Here is an 18,607-nt window from a genome sequence, read left to right on the forward strand (position 1 = left end):
TCGTCATGCCGTACATCGTAAACTACGGCAGCAAGGAACAGATCGAACGCTTCATTCCCTCCATGACTGCTGGGAAACACATCGGCGCCATCGCCATGACGGAGCCGGGTGCAGGCAGGTGAGGACGCCAGTCCCACTTCCTTTATTATATCACAGATTGACCAGTGAGACACGGTGTTAACTGGTCGGTTTCCCATGGCAGCGACCTCCAGGGAGTGCGGACATATGCCAAGAAGGACGGCAGTGACTGGATCCTCAACGGGAACAAGGTAAAGCCGCTGCTGTTCCTCTGGAAGGCGCCATCGGCTTCAACCGCTACTTTCCTCTCAGGTGTTTATCTCCAACGGTTGGATGGCGGATGTGGTGGTGGTCGTCACGGTGACCAACCGTGAGGCGAAAACGGCGGCTCATGGCATCAGTCTGTTCCTGGTGGAGAACGGCATGAAGGGCTTCCAGAAAGGCCGGAAGCTGGAGAAGATCGGCCTGAAAGCACAGGTAGCGCAGTTTTTACTTCATGTTGGAGAACGTCTCAACCTCAGGACGCTGAATTGGTCTGAATCTGTTTGAAAGGACACAGCGGAGCTGTTCTTTGAGGACGTGCGTCTCCCAGCCAGTGCTCTGCTGGGAGAACTCAACAAGGGTTTCTACTACCTGATGAATGAGCTGCCACAGGTCTGAAAACACACAAACACACACACACACACACACGTCCTCCTGAATCCTAACCCTCAGTGATGGATTTTGCTGCCAGGAGCGCCTGTTGATCGCTGACATGGCCATATCCAGCTGTGAGTTTATGTTCGAGGAGACCAGGAACTACGTTCTGCAGAGGAAAGCCTTTGGGAAGACCGTCGCTCACCTCCAGGTCTGTTTAATTCCCCCAACACACACCAGCAGGGGGCAGGGCTTAGCAACAAGAGAAAATAGAAATATTTTGGGGGCTTGTCCGGGATTTTTTTAAATTTTTTTAATTACTATCTCAACTATAAGAGGTTGTGTTGCCCCTCCAGTTAAACCCTGGAACATGAACCAGACTTTTATGGATATGTAATGTAATTATTGGCTCCCCTGGTGAAGATTCCTAAAATCCTTTAAATAAATTAGTCTTTTATTGCAGAATTCAAGTATATTCAGTTACAATACCATGCTGTCTGGCAAAGTTCCCTGGAACCTTGAAATAAAACTAGGCCCACAGCATCACAGATCCTACAGTGAGAATGAGGTGATTAATCTAAAGTACATAGCTCCAGCTAAAGTAGATCAAATATACAGAAGAGGACTTCAGTTTGGCTTTCCATGCTAATGTTGTCTACCTTCTTCCAAAGATTCTTTCTTTGTTCCAAATTCTTTAGTTCTTTCTAAAAGCAAGTCCTCTATCATGTTCAGACGGTGCAGCACAAGTTGGCGGAGCTGAAGTCGGAGATCTGCTTTGGTCGGGTTTTTGTAGATAACTGCTTGCAGCTCCTCTCGGAGCGCCGCCTGGACCCCACCACCGCCTCCATGGCCAAGTTCTGGTGAGAAACCTGTGCGATCAGCTGGCTAGCAGCCGCTGACCTGCAGTTGACCGTCTGCTTGTCACCTGCAGGGCGTCGGAGCTCCAGAATAAGGTGGCCACCCAGTGCCTGCAGCTCCATGGAGGCTGGGGCTACATGTGGGAGTACCCCATCGCTAAGTAAGTGGAGCAGTTTGGAGTGGTGGGGGGCTGAGTGATGTCTGCTTCAGCCTGACTCTTTGTGTGTGTGTGTGTGTGTGTGTGTGTGTGTGTGAATGTCTGTTTCAGGGCGTTTGTGGACTCCAGGGTTCAGCCCATCTTTGGAGGAACCAATGAGATCATGAAGGAGCTGATCGCACGTGGCATCATGAGCCAGAAATGAGACAGAAGGAACGTTTGATCCCTCAGCACCAAGAAAATTAGGGATATAGTTGAAGGAATGGTACCATAGTTGGACTATTTCATATCTGGGTGACGTAATTTAAATAATTTGTAATAAAAGTCTGATGATTTTAGATAATAAGCTAAAAGGTGAGATTTCTGTTAACTGATCTGTTATTTGCTTTGTGTCTCAGATTTGTCCCAATCTGAAATAAATATATGACGGTATCTGCATCTCGATCATTTGGTCCAACTTGTTAACAGGGTTTTTTTTTTTTTTTTTTTTTGCAGCATAGATTGGACTCAAATTGAAGTATCCTCCTGACAACCTTTGTCCTTCAGTGAAACTTGGTTTAAATTGCTTTATAAAGTTGCAGTGTCTGCTCTCCGCCAGTAGGTGGCAGCAGTCCAGCGTGCTGACTGTCAGCAGCAAGAGAAATTAGTTTTCATTTGATTCTATCATGCCGGGATAAAGAGAAAACTGTTGCCTCTGAATTATAAATGCTTAAAAAAAACTTTATGCCTCATAAATCAACAAATCAACTCAGTTTCAAATTCTCCTGGACTGAAGTATTTTTTATACCTGCATGGTATTTTATGTTGAATTTCTTTCCGTTTTTTTCTTTGTATGAATCTATTTGCTGTTATTGCCTGACACTTTGCTGTTGCACAGAAATTTCACCATTGTTGGACAATAAACAAAGGATATTTCTATCAATTCTATAATTAAAAACACATATTTATTTTTTTGTTTTAGGTTTTAGGGTCAGGAGTAAAACTTGCATTTTGACGCCCACTCATCCTGGTGGTGACTTTGTAGCAGAAGCTGCAGCCTGAGAGCATCCCCGCCACGCCTCACCTGCAGGACACTGTAGCTCCTCTGTTCTCCCCCTCCTTCCTCCGTCCTTACTTTTTCCTCCCCCTCCTCCTTCTTCTCTCCATCTTTCCTCAGCAACAGCCACACCCAGCACCCAGTTCTGCAGCCTGGGAGCTCCTCTGTTCGCAGTAGAGAAGGCTGAAACGGCCACATTCAGAGCTCTGCAGCACCCAGTCTGCATGCATTGATGCATGCATCTGTTGCACATCTGCTGCCAAGTGATGCTGCGCGAGTTTTAATCGGGATTCCCCTCCTTGCGCGCCTATTGGAGACTTTACGGTAGCTGAATTTGCAAGAGGGCTGGCCCTGCGGGCCCTCAGCGCTCTCATTGTGACTGCAGCTCCACTCACACACACATAAGGGTATTAGTGTCAGAGCCGCTCAGCAGCTTAACCCTGCAGGTAAGGCACGAACCGCATTGTTTATGGTTTTTAATGAAAATGAAGACATTTTACTGGCGCAAACCTGCGGCTGTTGGGAGTTTGGCGCTTTTTAGCGCGGCGTTGTCTGGGTAATGGAAAAGTTTGTGAAGCAGCAGTGTGGAGTAATGTTGCTGCATTTGCGTCATGTGCCGCTATGTGGACTCATAATCAGATGTGATTTGTTAGTTCGCATCTCTAAATCTGTTTTCTGACTAACGCGGAGCTTTAAAATCTTTGAACTGGTTGTGAATCGGTGCCGCTGCTGCTGCCTCTTTTGTTCTGGTCCACGCCTGCAAGGTGCTGAAAGCCGCTGGCCGGTGTTGGATCTCCCTGCAACATGCAGCGTCCGCTGCACCAAATCAATTCGCTTTCTGTTGGGAAGAGAAGGGAATTTATCACGGGTAAATGAAAATGTGTTCATGTTTGAGCTCATGATCTAAAAAGGTGCTGCCAGCGGCCATCTGCACTGGCCCTGCCCAGGAATCTTACCTGCAGCAGGCAGGAGGCTGCATTGCTTCAGATGAACAGGCTGAAGGCATCATCCGTCATTTCTTCCGTTTTTAGGATTTATGTGCCTTGACCCTTTCTGGTGAAGAACCCAATGAACGGAGGAAAACTTAGCTCTTCATATCACCCTGAACCCACCGTCGCCATGGTGAAACATTGTGGTGGTGGTTTTATGCTGTGTTTTCAGCTATTCTTGCAGTAAAAGCTGGTTCTATATTGCGTTTGGTGCTGAATACACATAAAAAATAAACACTTTTATATAAAAATATATAAAGGTTTGAAAACCTTTTAGTAATTTCAGAAATATGAATTTTTAATTCAGCTGGAGTACCATCAAGACATAAATAAAAAACCATCTCCAGTGTCGTTTGCGTCAAGCTAACATTAGCACTACAGGACCGCTAGCTGCTACACAAAATTGTAAAAATTAATTCAAATTAATTTGACACTTACTAGGCAATGTCAGAAATGCAAACGTGTAAAAGAAAAATATCTGCGTCTTATCTATGTTTATGTACAGGCTAGCGTTAGCACAGCACAGCTAGCTGTGAGGGGGAGTTAGAAAAAATTCTGTTTCAAACACTGTAAAGATTTCAACTAAAAAGATATTTGCTGTAGCATAATTATTGAGATTACACATAAAAAAAGCAACACTGGTGAAACTGAATCTGCTCTTTTTGTTCATATGAAGCTAATTTTAACAGGATAGCATCGCTAGCTGCTACAGAAAATTGAAGAGGTGGTAGTTTAGTACCCCCATTTCTGACCAATTATTTTACTTCTTATGTGCTGGTTAGGACCAAAACAGAAATAAAAAGAAAATATAAGACATAAGATTTTTGTATTTGTTATTATGTCTCTAGAATATAACAAAATTTAAGTGACACCCTTAGGGATGAATAAAGTCTTTATCAGTCATAGTTAAATCTCCTCATCTTAATAGTGTTGATCTCTAAGCTAGCATTAGCACTGTATGGAACACAGCAAAACACTAAAAGAAGTCCAAAAAAGTTGATATTTAAACTTTTAATGAGAAAGCAAAAGCCTTATGTAAGCGTAATTTTAAAAAACAGATTTTTTTTCTTAACCTGCTGTTATTCTAGTTTATCTACTAACTAACATTGGCACTGCAGCACAGTAAGCTGCTGGAGGAAGTCCAGGTCAAGGCTAGCTAACTGAGTTAGCATAAAGGAAATGCTTCACTGTGCTAACAATTAGCTTTGTTTAAAGGAAAATTTTAGCTGCTTCATGCAGCAACGGTTCACAGCTTTCCCCTCCAGGACACGATCTAATGCAGATTAATTATTTAGTTTTAATCTGTGGGAAATATTTTAAGGGGGGGGGATTCTAAAATAAAAAAGAAATCAGATATGAGTACAAGCTTTATCGAACAACACTGTATGCAAAATGGGAAAGACATGCATTCATTAATACTAAGACAAGCTGCATGGCAGGAACTGGGAATGAACTCTGTATTCTTGACTACTTTCCCCATGTAACAGAGATTAAATGTTTCTTAACCAAATGGAAGCTGAGTAAGGTCATTAGCTCAGCAGGCTACCTGTGTATCAAGTTTTAGCCACAGCCCTCCTCCCATCACGCCAGATTGGGCTGAGTCTAATCGCTAGTGGGAGTAATTGAAATGACCCTAATCAGCACCAGCAGGTTGAGTCCACCTCCTACCTCCAGGGGTTTCTGTGTGGATGTTATTGGCCCGAACATGTCGATGTGACGCCTCATGTCAGCCGTGGAGAGCTCACATGCAGTGAAACTGAAGTTACTGGAGTTGCTGGTGGGTGGGTTTTGGTGCTGCAGTGTAAGGTCGTGTGTCGGTCTCCTGCTGCTCTGTCTTTCTGAGGCTCTTTGGGCCTCAGGTGCCTAATGGGAGGTGGCAGAACTGTGCTTCAGGAGGTGATTAAGTCCTGACTGAGAGACCATTTTAATCCAATGTGGAGACGTCAGAGGAGCCAAACGGCACCCTGACCTGGATAACCCTCCACCTCTTTCACCTGCTTAAAGGGGATCTAAAGTTCACATTTTACTCATTTTTATATTTCTATTTGGGTTTCTACTGCTTCTGGAAAAAAAAAAAATCCAGCTGAGTTTTAGATTTTGGCAGTAACTTCATGTTTTTTTGGTGTCTGGAAATTAGCCATTTCCAAAACCTCCGGAATGTAATGTCACATATTGGCAGGCGCTGATTTGTGATGCTGCCCGTTACCTAGCAACTCCAGTGAAGCCCAGAGTTTGGGCTTCACTGGAGTTTGGTCAGCTGGTTTTCCTGCTGTGTGCGCTGTACAACGGCTGCTGGAAAAGACAAGTGTTTTGTCGTCGACTTACCATCCAGAAACCACTTGCTGCATTGTGCAGGAGCCTCCACTTTTGCTCTTCAAAGATGTTCAGACGTATAATTGCTCATCTGTTTGCAGCCATTTTCACGTGCGAGTGTAAACGTTGAGTGGGGGGTTGGAGGGTGGCCAGCAGCAGATTATTTGGATTTAAAGTGTCAGGAGGCCACAAAACGGCTCAAAATAGGCAGAGTTGAGCAGACTGAAATTTCATTATCTAAGAATAATTTTGTGCAAAAAAATGTGATGAACATAATTTACAGCCCTCAGACCTACCCTAACATATTCAGGGATTCATTAAAGGTCATGTTTAAGATCAGCATCTCTAGACATAATCATAAACACATGAATATTGGTAATAAAACCGACTGATATTCAAGGTGAGACAAACCCTGAATGTGCCATGTCCTTATCTGGCATGAGGCTCCACCCTGTGACCTGCTGGCTTCCAGCACAGCCTCTCTAATCAGTCATCCACACTCTGGCTGCACCATGGCTGACTGGCGGCCACTTTCCCCAAACCAGCCCTGACAGCCGGCGTCACATTTCATTCCTCACGGATGATGACGCTGTCCGACAGAAAGGACTCACTTTCTTTCTCAATATTCTCCCAGGCATTCCTGATCTCGATGGAGTTTTTTTTTTTTTTTTTTTTTTTTTTTTAGCCTTATTAGGTAATCGGCAAGCTCCTGCAGCTGCTTGTACATGAGACGCTGCAGAACAGAGAGCAAGTCTCCTGAGAGTGGAAGGCCTGAGCTGGCTGGACTCCAGGAAGCGCCAAACGATGGCCGTGCTTCCTCAAAAACTTGCTTTCTTGTTTTGGAGAAAAGCCCTCCTTGTTCACGCTGAGCTATAACAGGAAGTTTATGTGTCTCCGTTGCTGTGAGGTAATTGCGTATCATTCGGTTTTTGCGCACTCTGTGGTTTCACAGCCCTAATTGAAGCAGAGAGCTGCCAGCAACCGGCTGCTGACATCTGATGGTTAATGTGCTGCTGGCGCCTGCAGCTGTACATACACTTTGTCACTTCCCCGACCGCAAACTTCACTGTACTTTTAGATCAGAGGAACATTTTCTGAATGTTTTGTTAATAAAAAAAACCCTTTCAGTCCAATGCTCCTAAGTAAAAATCCGTCTGGGCCAGATTAGTCCTCTTGTGTGAAGCATGGTGGTGGTAGCGTCATGCTATGGGGGAGATTTTCCTCATGTCGGCGCTAAATACAGGAAAAAAATGTGGAAGAAAACCTGTTGGAGGATGAGAAAGATCTAACTTTATTTAAAAATGAAACCTTTTCCTTCCACTTTGGAGTTATGTAGGACTTTGTTCTTTAAACTCATAAAAACCATTGAATGTATGTGGTTTAATCCTGACATGATGTGGAAATGTTTCCTACAATGTACTTCATGTACAAGTCAGTTTGGAAGGGACAGTTTATGGCTGAATTTCCATTTTTTGGATCTTAACCAGTAAAAAAAAATGAAGCTAACTTGGCTCTGTTTCAGCATAAAACCATAACTATGGATGTGCCGTAATAATAATATTCTGTATATAGTTTTAAAATAACCCAAACTGATGTGTTGTAAGAGCCTTTGTTGCTTTCTTGTGCTATTTTTTCCCACAGCCCCATTCTTCATTTTGTTTCCATGTCTTTTCGTGTTTTTCCATGTAGCCTGTGGTTTTGAAGATTCCTCCTGGGAGTCATAACTTTCCTCCCCTCAACATGTCCATCAAACCCTGAGCTATTTTGGGCCTCTTGTGACCAACAGAGAGTGGGAAGAAACCGCGAATGAGCTGGGGCCGTTTCCTGCGTGGGCCGTGGACACTGCGTTAGCCTAGTGCTCAGTTATCGGCTAAGCTATGTGGGGTTATGGTTTCCAGATGTGAAAGCCAAACAGCTGGGTTGTTTTCCTCCTCATCCTTTGACAAACAGTGGATTGGCAGCTTCTTTGCTCCAACACATAGAGCGGTGTGTCCTGGAGGACTCAATGAGGCTCTTTGTAGCAGTCCAGCCAGCACCGAGTGGCTAGCCGCTTTCCTTGGCGTCTCGGTGTTTGAGGAGAACCGTGGAAATAAATCCCACAGAGATGCGGGGCTAAATTGCTTTTCATGGCTGGAAGCTTTATCGTGTCCTGACTGTGTTAGCGTGCATGGTTGAGTGCATCTGCTGGTCAGGGTCGACTTTTAGGATGAATGGGATTCCCAGAATCATGGGAACGTCGGGCATGGCTCTGAGTGAAACATGGAAACAGATGGAGGTGGATCAGTGTCTAGGATGGCACATGAAGACTTCTTACTGAGAACTCATGTGATACTGAGGCTGTGAGTTAAATATAAAGGATGAAAAATATAGGATTTGGTTTGAAAGTAACCTAAAAACCACTTTCTGACCACAGATAGACCGACCTTCAGCTCATTGGTGTACTAATGCTTTTCTACATGTTTGAGATGCAGAGGTTAATCCTTTACTGTGTTATGTTGAAACACGGCTCCTACAGGTTAATATGACAACACTTTTCCAGAATCTAATTTGCAATGACTTTATGAAGAATATTTCTGTATTCGGATGGAAAATTGACAAAGAAATGGATGACAAAGAAAACCGTCAAACTTGTTTTCGTTTTGGGCACAGGCCAGTTGATTCCAGAATCTGATAAACAAATGGTTAGACCTGTCTCTTCTTAAAATTGTATAATAATTAATAGTTTTTCACATCAATCAATCCCTTCAGGATGTCTTTTTTTGTCTAATTTTAAAAATATTTGCAAGGAATTTTGCAATGTTTGCACTTGTACAATGACAAAATTGGCTTTTTATTACTTGCATATAATCAACAACAGACTAGAACTTTACATCAAGTAGCAGAGGAAGAAGTGTCGACGTAAAATATACTGCCACCTGCAGGTGGGAGTTAGCATCACTTAACGTCAATGTTTTTGACCATTTTTCTGAAAAATTTTCAATTGGCTCACAAAAAAAATGATGGGATTTGTTGATTTTATGTGAATTTCCACGAACGTACAGATAAAAACCACTTTGATTTGATTAATAAAATAAGTTAAGCACACAACTGTTATCTTGAAGGTGCTATTTATGCGTATCTCTGGAGTCTAGAGGGCCACATAAACAGCTATGGCTTTAGGCAGTGGGGTAGAGTATAAAGTCTGCTCACATCTTTTTGCATTCTGTCTTAGTCTTCCTCCATACTGATCTCAATCAGGTAAAACCCCTTAGTCGGGTTGTTTTCTTTTTGATCAGCTCTGACTGGTGATCAGCAGGTCTACCATCTCTGTTGAAAATTGCCTTAAGAAATGGCTGATCTCTCGATTTTTTATTTTTTTATTTATTTTTTTCTGCCCGTTTTCGTATTCTTGTCGGACACCGTTCGCATTTTGTTTTCAGGCGCTTCACTTGTGAAGTATGTGACGGACTAATTAAAAGAGGAGACTGTTGGTCTCGTCCTCCTCTGCTCTGATTTAACAAGCCTCCTCCAGCCCGGATGGACGGGCCATAATGAGTTGTTTGGAAGCAGTGACGGTGCCCACGGCTTTATTGGGGCCATCGAGGGGCCCCCCTCACCATGGGAACGTCTGCCATGGAAACCAGCCCCTGAAAGGAATGACCCCTTCCAGTACCACTGTGTGGATCTCTGTTGCTAGAGACAAGCGTTCTTTTCTTTACAGTTTGACCTGGGAATACACAGAGTAAAACTAAACCTTTGACCTCTTGCAACATCAAATTCCTCTGATTGGTGCTTCTATGCTCGAAATCCTTCAGTGAACAATCTCAGATGTTTGGTTTCTGGCATCAAGATTACGATTAATGCCAAGCAGAAGTGAGAAATATAGTGAATTTTCCACCTCAGATCCCCTCGTTGAACCAGCCAGCATAAATCTGGGTAAGAAAAGGAGCTTCTGGTTTTTATTTTAGAGTAGTAGATGTCAAGGGTGTAGAAAGTGTCACTTAACTCCAAAATAAGTTTGATTAGTCAAAGATTTCAAGCTTTAAGATTCAAATTCATTAACTGGGTTTTCATGAATGCATGGCAAAAAAAGAAAAGAAAAGTAAACTTTAATTTTTAAATTAAAGTTTACTTTAATTTAAAAATTAAATTTTTACACCTTTAAGAGCGCATTTAGTAGAGTAGCGGTAAACACTCAATACTTGAGAGTTTTTGTGTTTCTGCCATGCCCCTAACCTTCCTGAAAGTTTCCACATGACTCAATGTTTTGCTAGTTTTGCATGTGCATGAATGCGTTTTAATTCGATTACAGTTGGTCATTTTCCCGTGTCAGGCAGGAAAACCATCTAGATCTATTCACGGTTGGCTGAGCTCAAGGCATGGGGGACTGAAAGAAGCAGATTTACCTCGCTGCCGACACCCGCACCGCGTCGCAAGTCCAAACATTTCCGACGTGAAGTTCAAAGCCGAGATGGAGTTCGCCCTGATGTTATCTCAGAGTCTGCCTGTCTGCAGCAGCTCTACATCTGATTGACATCTCAGACTTGTTTACCTGCTGTTCTGGCTGTAAGGTAACATCCGGACTGAAGCAGGGGTGGAATCACCGGAGTGAGGTTCAATCCTCAGCTTCCTCTGGTTTCCAGTTATTGGTTTGAAGCTTGAGCTCACCTATACCCACCGCAGGGAAGCGGTGAGGAGCTGAGGACCGCCCATGGATCTGCGGGGCCCTATTCAGATGCTAATCTGATGCCATCTGCTTCTTCAGTTCACAGGACGGTTGATGTTGCAGCACTTCCCTCTGAACATGGATCATTAATGAAAGGATCCACAGAGCGTTCCTCTTCCATCCAGGCCAGAGGGCCCCCATCAGAACCCCCATCCAGTCCAGAAGGCCCTCAGTAACAGGCCTGTTCTTCTGCTTGACCCCTCCATCACCAGTCAAAGGGCCCTCCACCAGAGGACTAAATCACTGCCAGGGCAGTTTGTCAAGGGTTGCTCCAAACCGCTGACTGATCAAATGAAGCAGATGTGATTTACACAAAACTTCTGACTTGTTGGAGTCTGGCTCCCACTCAAGTGGGAGTGGGAACTCTTCTCAGACTTGTTTTCTGCCTGGCTGCACCTCAGCGAGTGTCTGTGTGGGTTTGGATGACATAACCGAGTAATTTCTGGCAACAACTTCTGGAACACGTTTTGGTGTTTGGTTATAACCACCTGAATGAAGCCAAACTGTGGTTTTCATCAGTCAAAGGAGACTACTACGGGAACTCTGTGGTTTTTATTAGCTAATTTTAGCCAGCAGTGAACCTAATGACACTTTCCAATGTTCTGAAGCTTGTATTGATACTTTTTTATTTTTTTAACCTATGAAACTGCAGTGTCTTCTGTAATCTATTATATAGTTTTCTATCCAAGTGCTGATTAAAAGAAACCAAAAGTTTAAGACGGTCTCAACAGGATTTGGAGCTGTTTTTGTGTTCACAAGGCGATTCTTCAAAAACAAGGATCCATTTTGTTTTAATTCTGCTTATTTGCATCGTCCGCACAAGCAGAAGGATGGAAATCTGGATTTAGTGACTTTAAACAAGGTTATGTTTTACTAGGCGGGTGTTTTAGGCTCTCAGCTACATGCAGACGAACACGGTACATTTTCGTAAACAATTAAGAAAAAATATGCATCCAAAGAAAGCGCTACAGTAGGCATGTCGGTATAAACACTGCCACAGAACAACATCGAATGGTGCCAAGTTATCTTTTCGAACAAGACACACGGGAACATGAAACCAGCGATTTGGAATGTTTCCACTCTGGGATCCGAATTCAGAAACGCCAAATCTGTGTGAACGCACAGCTTGAACGACAAAACACCTTAACAGATGCACATAATCTTTTTCTGTGTGGATGAGGGATTAGACAAAGAAAAGTTAATTAGAAAAAACCATGTTCTGATATAAAAACTGAGCCAATATCTGATGTCCGATATTAATATTGCTGTTACTCCTGATTACCGATTTTTACCGATATTTTCTCTTCCTACCACCAACATTGCTTCTCTGTTTCAGTTAAACAACTCGGCTTTATTTATGGGACGTTAATGCCGATATCGTGCATCCAAAGATGAAACGATACACAAGGATTTAAAATGATGTTCAACTCCTATGAAGTGTTTATGTAAACTAATTAAGCCCACAGATGGAAAGATCTGAAGATTAGGGGTGAAGAACATTTATGATTAAAAAAGACAGAGAGACCGCATGAAAAAATGTTTATTTATTCATAGCCAGATGGTTTTTTTCTGATTGTTCAGTAAAACCAGTTTAGACCTAAATAAAGAGAAAGTGTAAATAACTATGACTGATGTAAGGTTTCTCTGCTTTGATGTCAACGTCTCCCTCTGCTCCGTCAGTACAGAGCTGATATAAACAGGAAAGTCGGTCCTCTCTGATTCCCGCCGCTAACTGGTTTCAGCCCTGTGGTTCTCCAACCAGGAGGATTTTTACCGGCGGTAGCTCAGGGTTCTCCAGCTCGGCTATTTCCCGCACTGGGCGGCATCCCCGTCAACACACACATAAACCAGAGCTGGAGCTATCCGAGAGTTGCTTTAATCTGCTGCCACATCAGAGTAATGAAAACGCAGGACACTGGGTCTGGTCGAGCCTGCTCTGCATCATTCTGTCTGCATGTGTTTCTGCTTTGGCGTCTGGCCTGGCTGTGTGAAGCCAAAGCGACAGACATGCAGTCAGTCAGATGGTGTCGGTCTGGAGCAGCGGAGGGAACGCTGACGTGTGCGTCGACGGGGACGCCGCAGCGCAGGAACCACCTGGCTCAGACTGGGTCAGCGCTTTTCTGCCCATGCATAATGAAGGACAGGCTGATGGGACCGGGTCTGATGCCAGCACGATTTCAGGCTAAACTTTATTCGCCAAAGACATGTGAAAAGACTAACATAGCATTTTTTTTAAATCAGCTTTTGAGAAACATTTGGAACAATAAAATTTTTTTTGAGAAACCAAAGTTTTAAAGATGCTCATCACTGCCAGAGTTTGGAGACAAATTCAGGAGCAAGAAAACCTTCTTGTTTAAATGAGAAGACTCTAATCTTCTATATCAATTTATAGCAGTAAACGAAAAAGCATTGTGTTTTTCCTCTAAAGTGTGTTGTAAATTGACATTAAATAAACTTAAGTGAATTTTTCAAACCTTTTCAGTGTGAGATTATGCCGCTCCTGCAGTCGCCCAGGAAAATATCAACTTATTTTTAGATGTGAAGGTTGCTGGAGTCACATTTTGTCCTGCCTTCTACAAAACCTTGTGAGGTAAAGATGCTTATCTCTAAAGAAACATAGCTGCCTGTCTGCAGATTGATAACGGTCACATGAAAATTCTTGAAAGAGAGCAGACAGATGAGATCAAAAATAGAACCTTGAGAGAGAAAACCCCGGCATTCTTGACTTAAAAGGTATCCAGTGGGCGTGGTAGTATCATGGCGTGGGTTAGAATTCAAAAACTATAAACTGAAAGTTTCTGGGATAGTTCCAGTTACTTCTGCTGACGTAAACAACGTCGGCTTTATTCACAAAAACATTAGTAGCTTTGGTAGTTTCAGTGCTGCGAAACGAAGGAGTTCGTCGTCCACCACTGGACGTTGTGGACGTCGTTGGTGTCTCCAATTTACGAGGGTAGAAAAAACGCAATTTGGTCAGGAAAAAATTTTATTAAAATATTTAACATATTAAAACCTGTGTGGTAAATTTCTCAAAATTAACCATCACTAATGTATAATTCCCTTGAAATCTAATAATTTCCAGAGAAAGTTTCCATTTAGTAATTTTTCGCCCCTTCGCAGTTCTCATATTTTTTTTTCCTCTTTTGAAGGCAATTCTTGGTTTGTTAAAAAAAATGACCAACTGTGTCACACTTGTTACGTTTTTCATTAGATAGCAAACAATATGAAATGAAAACAGACACTATCCACTCCAGCTTTGTTGTCGACTAATTACATTTCCGAATCCCCGCTTCCTACGCCGTACTTCGTCGTCACCGTCCTTGGGCCTCTTTTTGTCCAACTTTATTTCCAAATCAAACCGTATCTGTGGTGATTTAGTTTATTGTCATGGAAACAAAGTGCTGCTGTTGCAGTGCACACCTGCAGCCTGCTCTGCACTCTATGAACTATCGGCAGCATTTCGGAATCTTTTCTCTTTTTTTTTTTCCCTTACACACATATCCATTAAATTTCCATATTCTCAAAGGAAGCGGCGAAGTGAGGCAGACACTTTGAGAAGTTTCGGCTCAGATTGAGCCTCAGTCCCAAAGCATTCGGGTTCCAGAGGATAATCCTGCCAAATCTTTTTAGTTTCATGTTCTGCAGCGGGACATAAAGGCAGATCTGAGTTTACAGCAGGCCACAGCCGTAATCAGACAGACATGTCCTGAGCTGCAGCTGGCTCCAAGCATGGAAACGTCAAACTAAGTTACTGGTGAGTGACCTCACCCTCCAGTCGCTCAAGCACAGGAAGTCATGACACTCCGACCTGGACTTTTTGCTCAATGAGAGCATCAATAAATATTGGAGTTTAGTGCAGCTAAGTGATATAAAAATCACACGTTTTTAAGTAAGTGGCGTCTTGAAGAAGCATATTTGTAAGACGGCGTATTAAAGCGCTTGCTAGTAGAAAAGCAAGAGTAAATTTGCGCCAGAAAAACCCCTGAAATTTTGAGATTAATCTCAGAATTTCCAAAAGAAAACTTGGAAATTTAAAAGTTGAAATTTTTTGATTCACTCCAAAATTTCTAACTTTTTCCTACAAAATTTAAGAGATTAATCTCAAATTTTCAGATTTTTTTTTCTTGCAAATATTTTACTTGGGAACCCTGAAATTTACTTTTTTTTTTTTAAATTCAATTCTCACAATTGCAGGTTTGTTTTACGGAAATGTACTCCTCCTTTTTTTCTTTTCCATCTATAATGGCCCTATTATGCCGTTGGGTATTTCACATTAGAGTGTTTTTCAAGAGCAATATTTGTTTTTGTGCCGCTGTAAATGTTGTGCCATGTAGTTACTGTCCTACAGAACTATTATCACCTAAAAATAAGTAATAAATGAATATATTTTTTTAAATCACAATCTTTATCGTGATCACAATATTACCACAAAATATCGCACAAAACTCTAAGTCCACATCAGCCCCCCCTACTGGACGCTGTTTAACAACGTGGCCGTCCATCCTCACCTCGTCCTGTTCCGTCGATAGATGTGAGGAGATTATAACATGTCCGTCCTCTGAGGGATTCAGGATGTGTCCATCCCCCTTCTTCCTCCATCTAGCTGCTCACGCTGACCACAATATTGCTGTATCACTTACAGTAATAGCCGGCACTCAGAGTACTCAAAGGTGAAAGCCTCACTGAGAAGCTTCCTGTCCACACAGGAAATCTGGTCAAACTATGACCTCCTGTGTTTGCCATTTAAGAGGTCTTCTGTTTGCCATGATTGATTGGTTGTGTTTTCCTGGATGATCACTTAGCCTGCAGATCCTTGTTAAAGGATTGCAGTGCTGTCTTTTATCTCAATACGTCATGTCCCTCAGTTAATTTGTAGAAAACCTTCTGTTTTTGTCACACTAATTTTTAATACCAGAAGAAAATAACCTGAGCATGCTTTCAGATGATTATTTTATGTATTAAAGTAAATCACTCTTAAACCTTGAAAACTGCTTCTGCCACCCTTTTGTGGGATAAACGGCCATCAAGCCAGACATTGCTGTGGCAGAACTTTAACCCGGTTTACTTTGCATCATTTTAATTTAGCCACATTATAGGATTTTTGGGAATGAACGTCCTGTAAAAAAAAAAAAAAAATTCAGTCCAGTTTAAAGCAGACATATCATGCTTTTAAATCCTTCATTTAATCATTCAGCAGTGGTCTATATAAAGCTGAACTGTGACTTTTTTGGTCTGAATTGCTGGTTCTTGTAGCTCCTGTGGCTCCTTGTTGACCCTTGGTCTGACAGCAACTTGTTTTGATGCTGTCCCTTTAAATGGAAATAAGGCCCTTCACACCACGCCCCCCCCCCTCTAGGTCACAGAGTGTTGTACTCCAACTCATTCAGTCATTTTTGTTTGATAACAGACATATAATAATTATAATGATGCAAAAGCATCACATTTGGATTAAGTTTTCCCCAAGACAGGATAAGCAGAGCCAAACTGTTTATGTAATAAAATCATTAAAAACTGACAGTACAGTTCTGCCTCAAGAAGCTAACAGCTAGCACCCTGAGCTAACTGTAGCTGAAGGCACAATGCTACTGCTAGTAAATCGATAGCCAAAACTGCATTTTTAATGTTCTCATGGTATTATTGTCTGATATTGAAATTAGATTATCTGAAGGATAGAATTGTTTTAAAAAAGCATAAGCAGATTATTTGCAGTTAATAAGGCTTGAGAAAATGGGTGATTTAATTTAAAATGTCACTAAAACCCTGGTTAAATAGACTGAAATGCTAAAAAAGCTGTAAATATTGAACATAGTCGGAGGTAAACAAGTCTAACCTGTAGCTTTGAGTTCAATAAAAACATGGCTGTCGGCCATACAAACACACCAGCAGCAGTAACACATTATATGAAACGAGTTATAGTTTAAGCTATAAAAATATCTATTGATTTTATAACTGGGTAACTTATATTTCTATATCCCACCTGTTGTCATGCTGCTGCACAAAAATAACTTGCATGAATGTGAAATGATTGGAAACAAGGCATGGTTCAGTTTGAGGTTTTAAGATAAAGCTTTCGTTTGGCAGTCGTTTGGTTTAAAACCTTTAAAATGATATGCCGGACTGTGTGGTGTGTATTTTGCAAGAGGATATTTTTGTATTCATTTAAAAAAAAAATACAATTATTGTTTTAAATTGCAGAGATAACCCTTTCTTTAAAATCCAAAATACATTTGTAAACGTCAGCATTTATTTCCGACTCAATACCTGGGCAACCAATATGGCTTTCTTAATAAGTCAACCTCAAGTTGTCAGTCTTTTAACATTACTTAAAGAAAACTCACATTATTCTCCCCAATAAACATGCTTATTGGGGAGAATGAGAGGAACGGCAGGAGGGCTGAGGCGTTGGGGTCATGTTGGTTTGATGCCACTCAAAGAACATGATGCATCCGCACATGATGGACACAGGCAGATGGTGTTACCAGTAGACATCTTTACTTTTTGACGCTAAAGAAAAAAAAGGAGCTGATTGTGTGGTCTGACCATTATTTATAGAGGCCGGGGTCCACACCCATACAGTAGAAGGATTCAAGTTTTTCAGTGTTGCGCTGCACATGAGGAATAAACCCAGCAAAGACCTCGAAGACCAAAGCCATGTGAAATTGAACATATCTCCTCAATTCCTCATGGAAACTGTATAACTGAGCTGTTTGTCAATATCAGATGTCACTTTTACTAGTTTGCTTATTGTAGTCTGAGTTGGAGCTTTATCTTTCAGACTTTTCCCATGAAGCCTAAAATTGAATAATTGGTTTCAAAACAATAGGAACATGTCAATAATTGCCGTTTTCATAAAACATAAATGGTTGATGGTTTCCCTACCAACAGAAATGTTACCTTTAGAAATAAACTGTTTGATGTAACATTGTGTTGCCACCTGAACCTGGCATAATCAATGTGATTACACTGTATGGAACGAAAATGCAAAATATTCACTAATAATTGCACATATGATGACCAATTAGAGCACAAAGTGGTTTTTATGCCATTGGGGAATGAACAAAAAGCTCCGGATGTTTGGCTAGCCGTGTCCTTGGGTTACATAAACGATCCTCTCAGAGATAAATGGGCGAAAACACACAGAGCACTTGTTTGGTAGCAGCTGAGGATCCGCTCTCCGTAAAACATGGCCGACGAAACACAAGGCATTCATCGTGAGGGTGGTGCTTACTATTCTCCCTCCATCAAACTGAGCCAAACATCAACTTGTGCTCCCAATCGTCCTGCCATGACTCACTGTGGAAGGATGGGGAGGAAAAGTGCTGACTTGATGGTTCTGGAGGCTTCGCCATGCAGCGCCTGAATGATTGCTGGCTGCGTCCCAGAGTGGAGTGTGTTTATTGTTTACCAGTGTCAACGCTCCACTGCATGTTGGCATGTCGTGCCGTTGACCTGCCGTTCCAGGATGTGGGCTTTTCCTGACGTATTTCGTCAAGCGAGCATTGTGCGGCGTGTTGATTTCCATCCTCGCTGCAGCTGGCCTCTGCTGTCTGTGATGGATTCCAGAAACTCCTGCTCTTCCCTCTGCGACACGAGTCTCTCCTCCAAACTTTAGACAAGCAGCACGGCGTCGTTTGATTCAGGAAAAAAAACCTGTCCAGCTAATATTCAGTTCAGTTTGATTCAGTTAATCTTGATGTTGGGCTGGTCCTCTGTAGTGGATTTAGGATCTGACCACTGCTGCCCGGATCTTAGTGCTTCCTGTGAAGGTGCTAATTTAAAACAGATGGTACGTGGAAGCATAGTTCAGATTAGCCAATAAAAGGAAGGGATTTAGAATCAGGGACGTCGTTGGTGCAAATGCCCTTTTCTCACAGGTAGCCTCACCTTTTAGTATG

At 42.2% G+C, this 18,607-nt stretch overlaps 1 protein-coding gene across 2 annotated transcripts in view; it reads left to right on the top strand.

Moving 5' to 3' along the window:
• acadl (acyl-CoA dehydrogenase long chain) overlaps nucleotides 1–2,105 on the top strand; it is a 27,963-nt gene extending 25,858 nt beyond the window's left edge. Inside the window, exons 5-12 of one of the 2 annotated variants that reach the window (XM_007553671.2) lie at nucleotides 15–118; nucleotides 203–269; nucleotides 331–495; nucleotides 571–672; nucleotides 752–865; nucleotides 1,387–1,514; nucleotides 1,586–1,672; nucleotides 1,781–2,105. In XM_007553671.2, the coding sequence (XP_007553733.1) occupies nucleotides 15–118; nucleotides 203–269; nucleotides 331–495; nucleotides 571–672; nucleotides 752–865; nucleotides 1,387–1,514; nucleotides 1,586–1,672; nucleotides 1,781–1,874 (861 nt within the window). In that variant the 3' untranslated portion in view covers nucleotides 1,875–2,105. The remainder of the gene's footprint in view (nucleotides 1–14; nucleotides 119–202; nucleotides 270–330; nucleotides 496–570; nucleotides 673–751; nucleotides 866–1,386; nucleotides 1,515–1,585; nucleotides 1,673–1,780) is intronic. The other variant, XM_007553672.2, reaches the window with a different exon arrangement.
• The last annotated feature ends 16,502 nt before the right edge of the window (nucleotides 2,106–18,607 follow it).

This window comes from Poecilia formosa, unplaced genomic scaffold, assembly GCF_000485575.1.
Source record: "Poecilia formosa unplaced genomic scaffold, Poecilia_formosa-5.1.2 Scaffold58, whole genome shotgun sequence".
NCBI lineage: Eukaryota > Metazoa > Chordata > Actinopteri > Cyprinodontiformes > Poeciliidae > Poecilia > Poecilia formosa.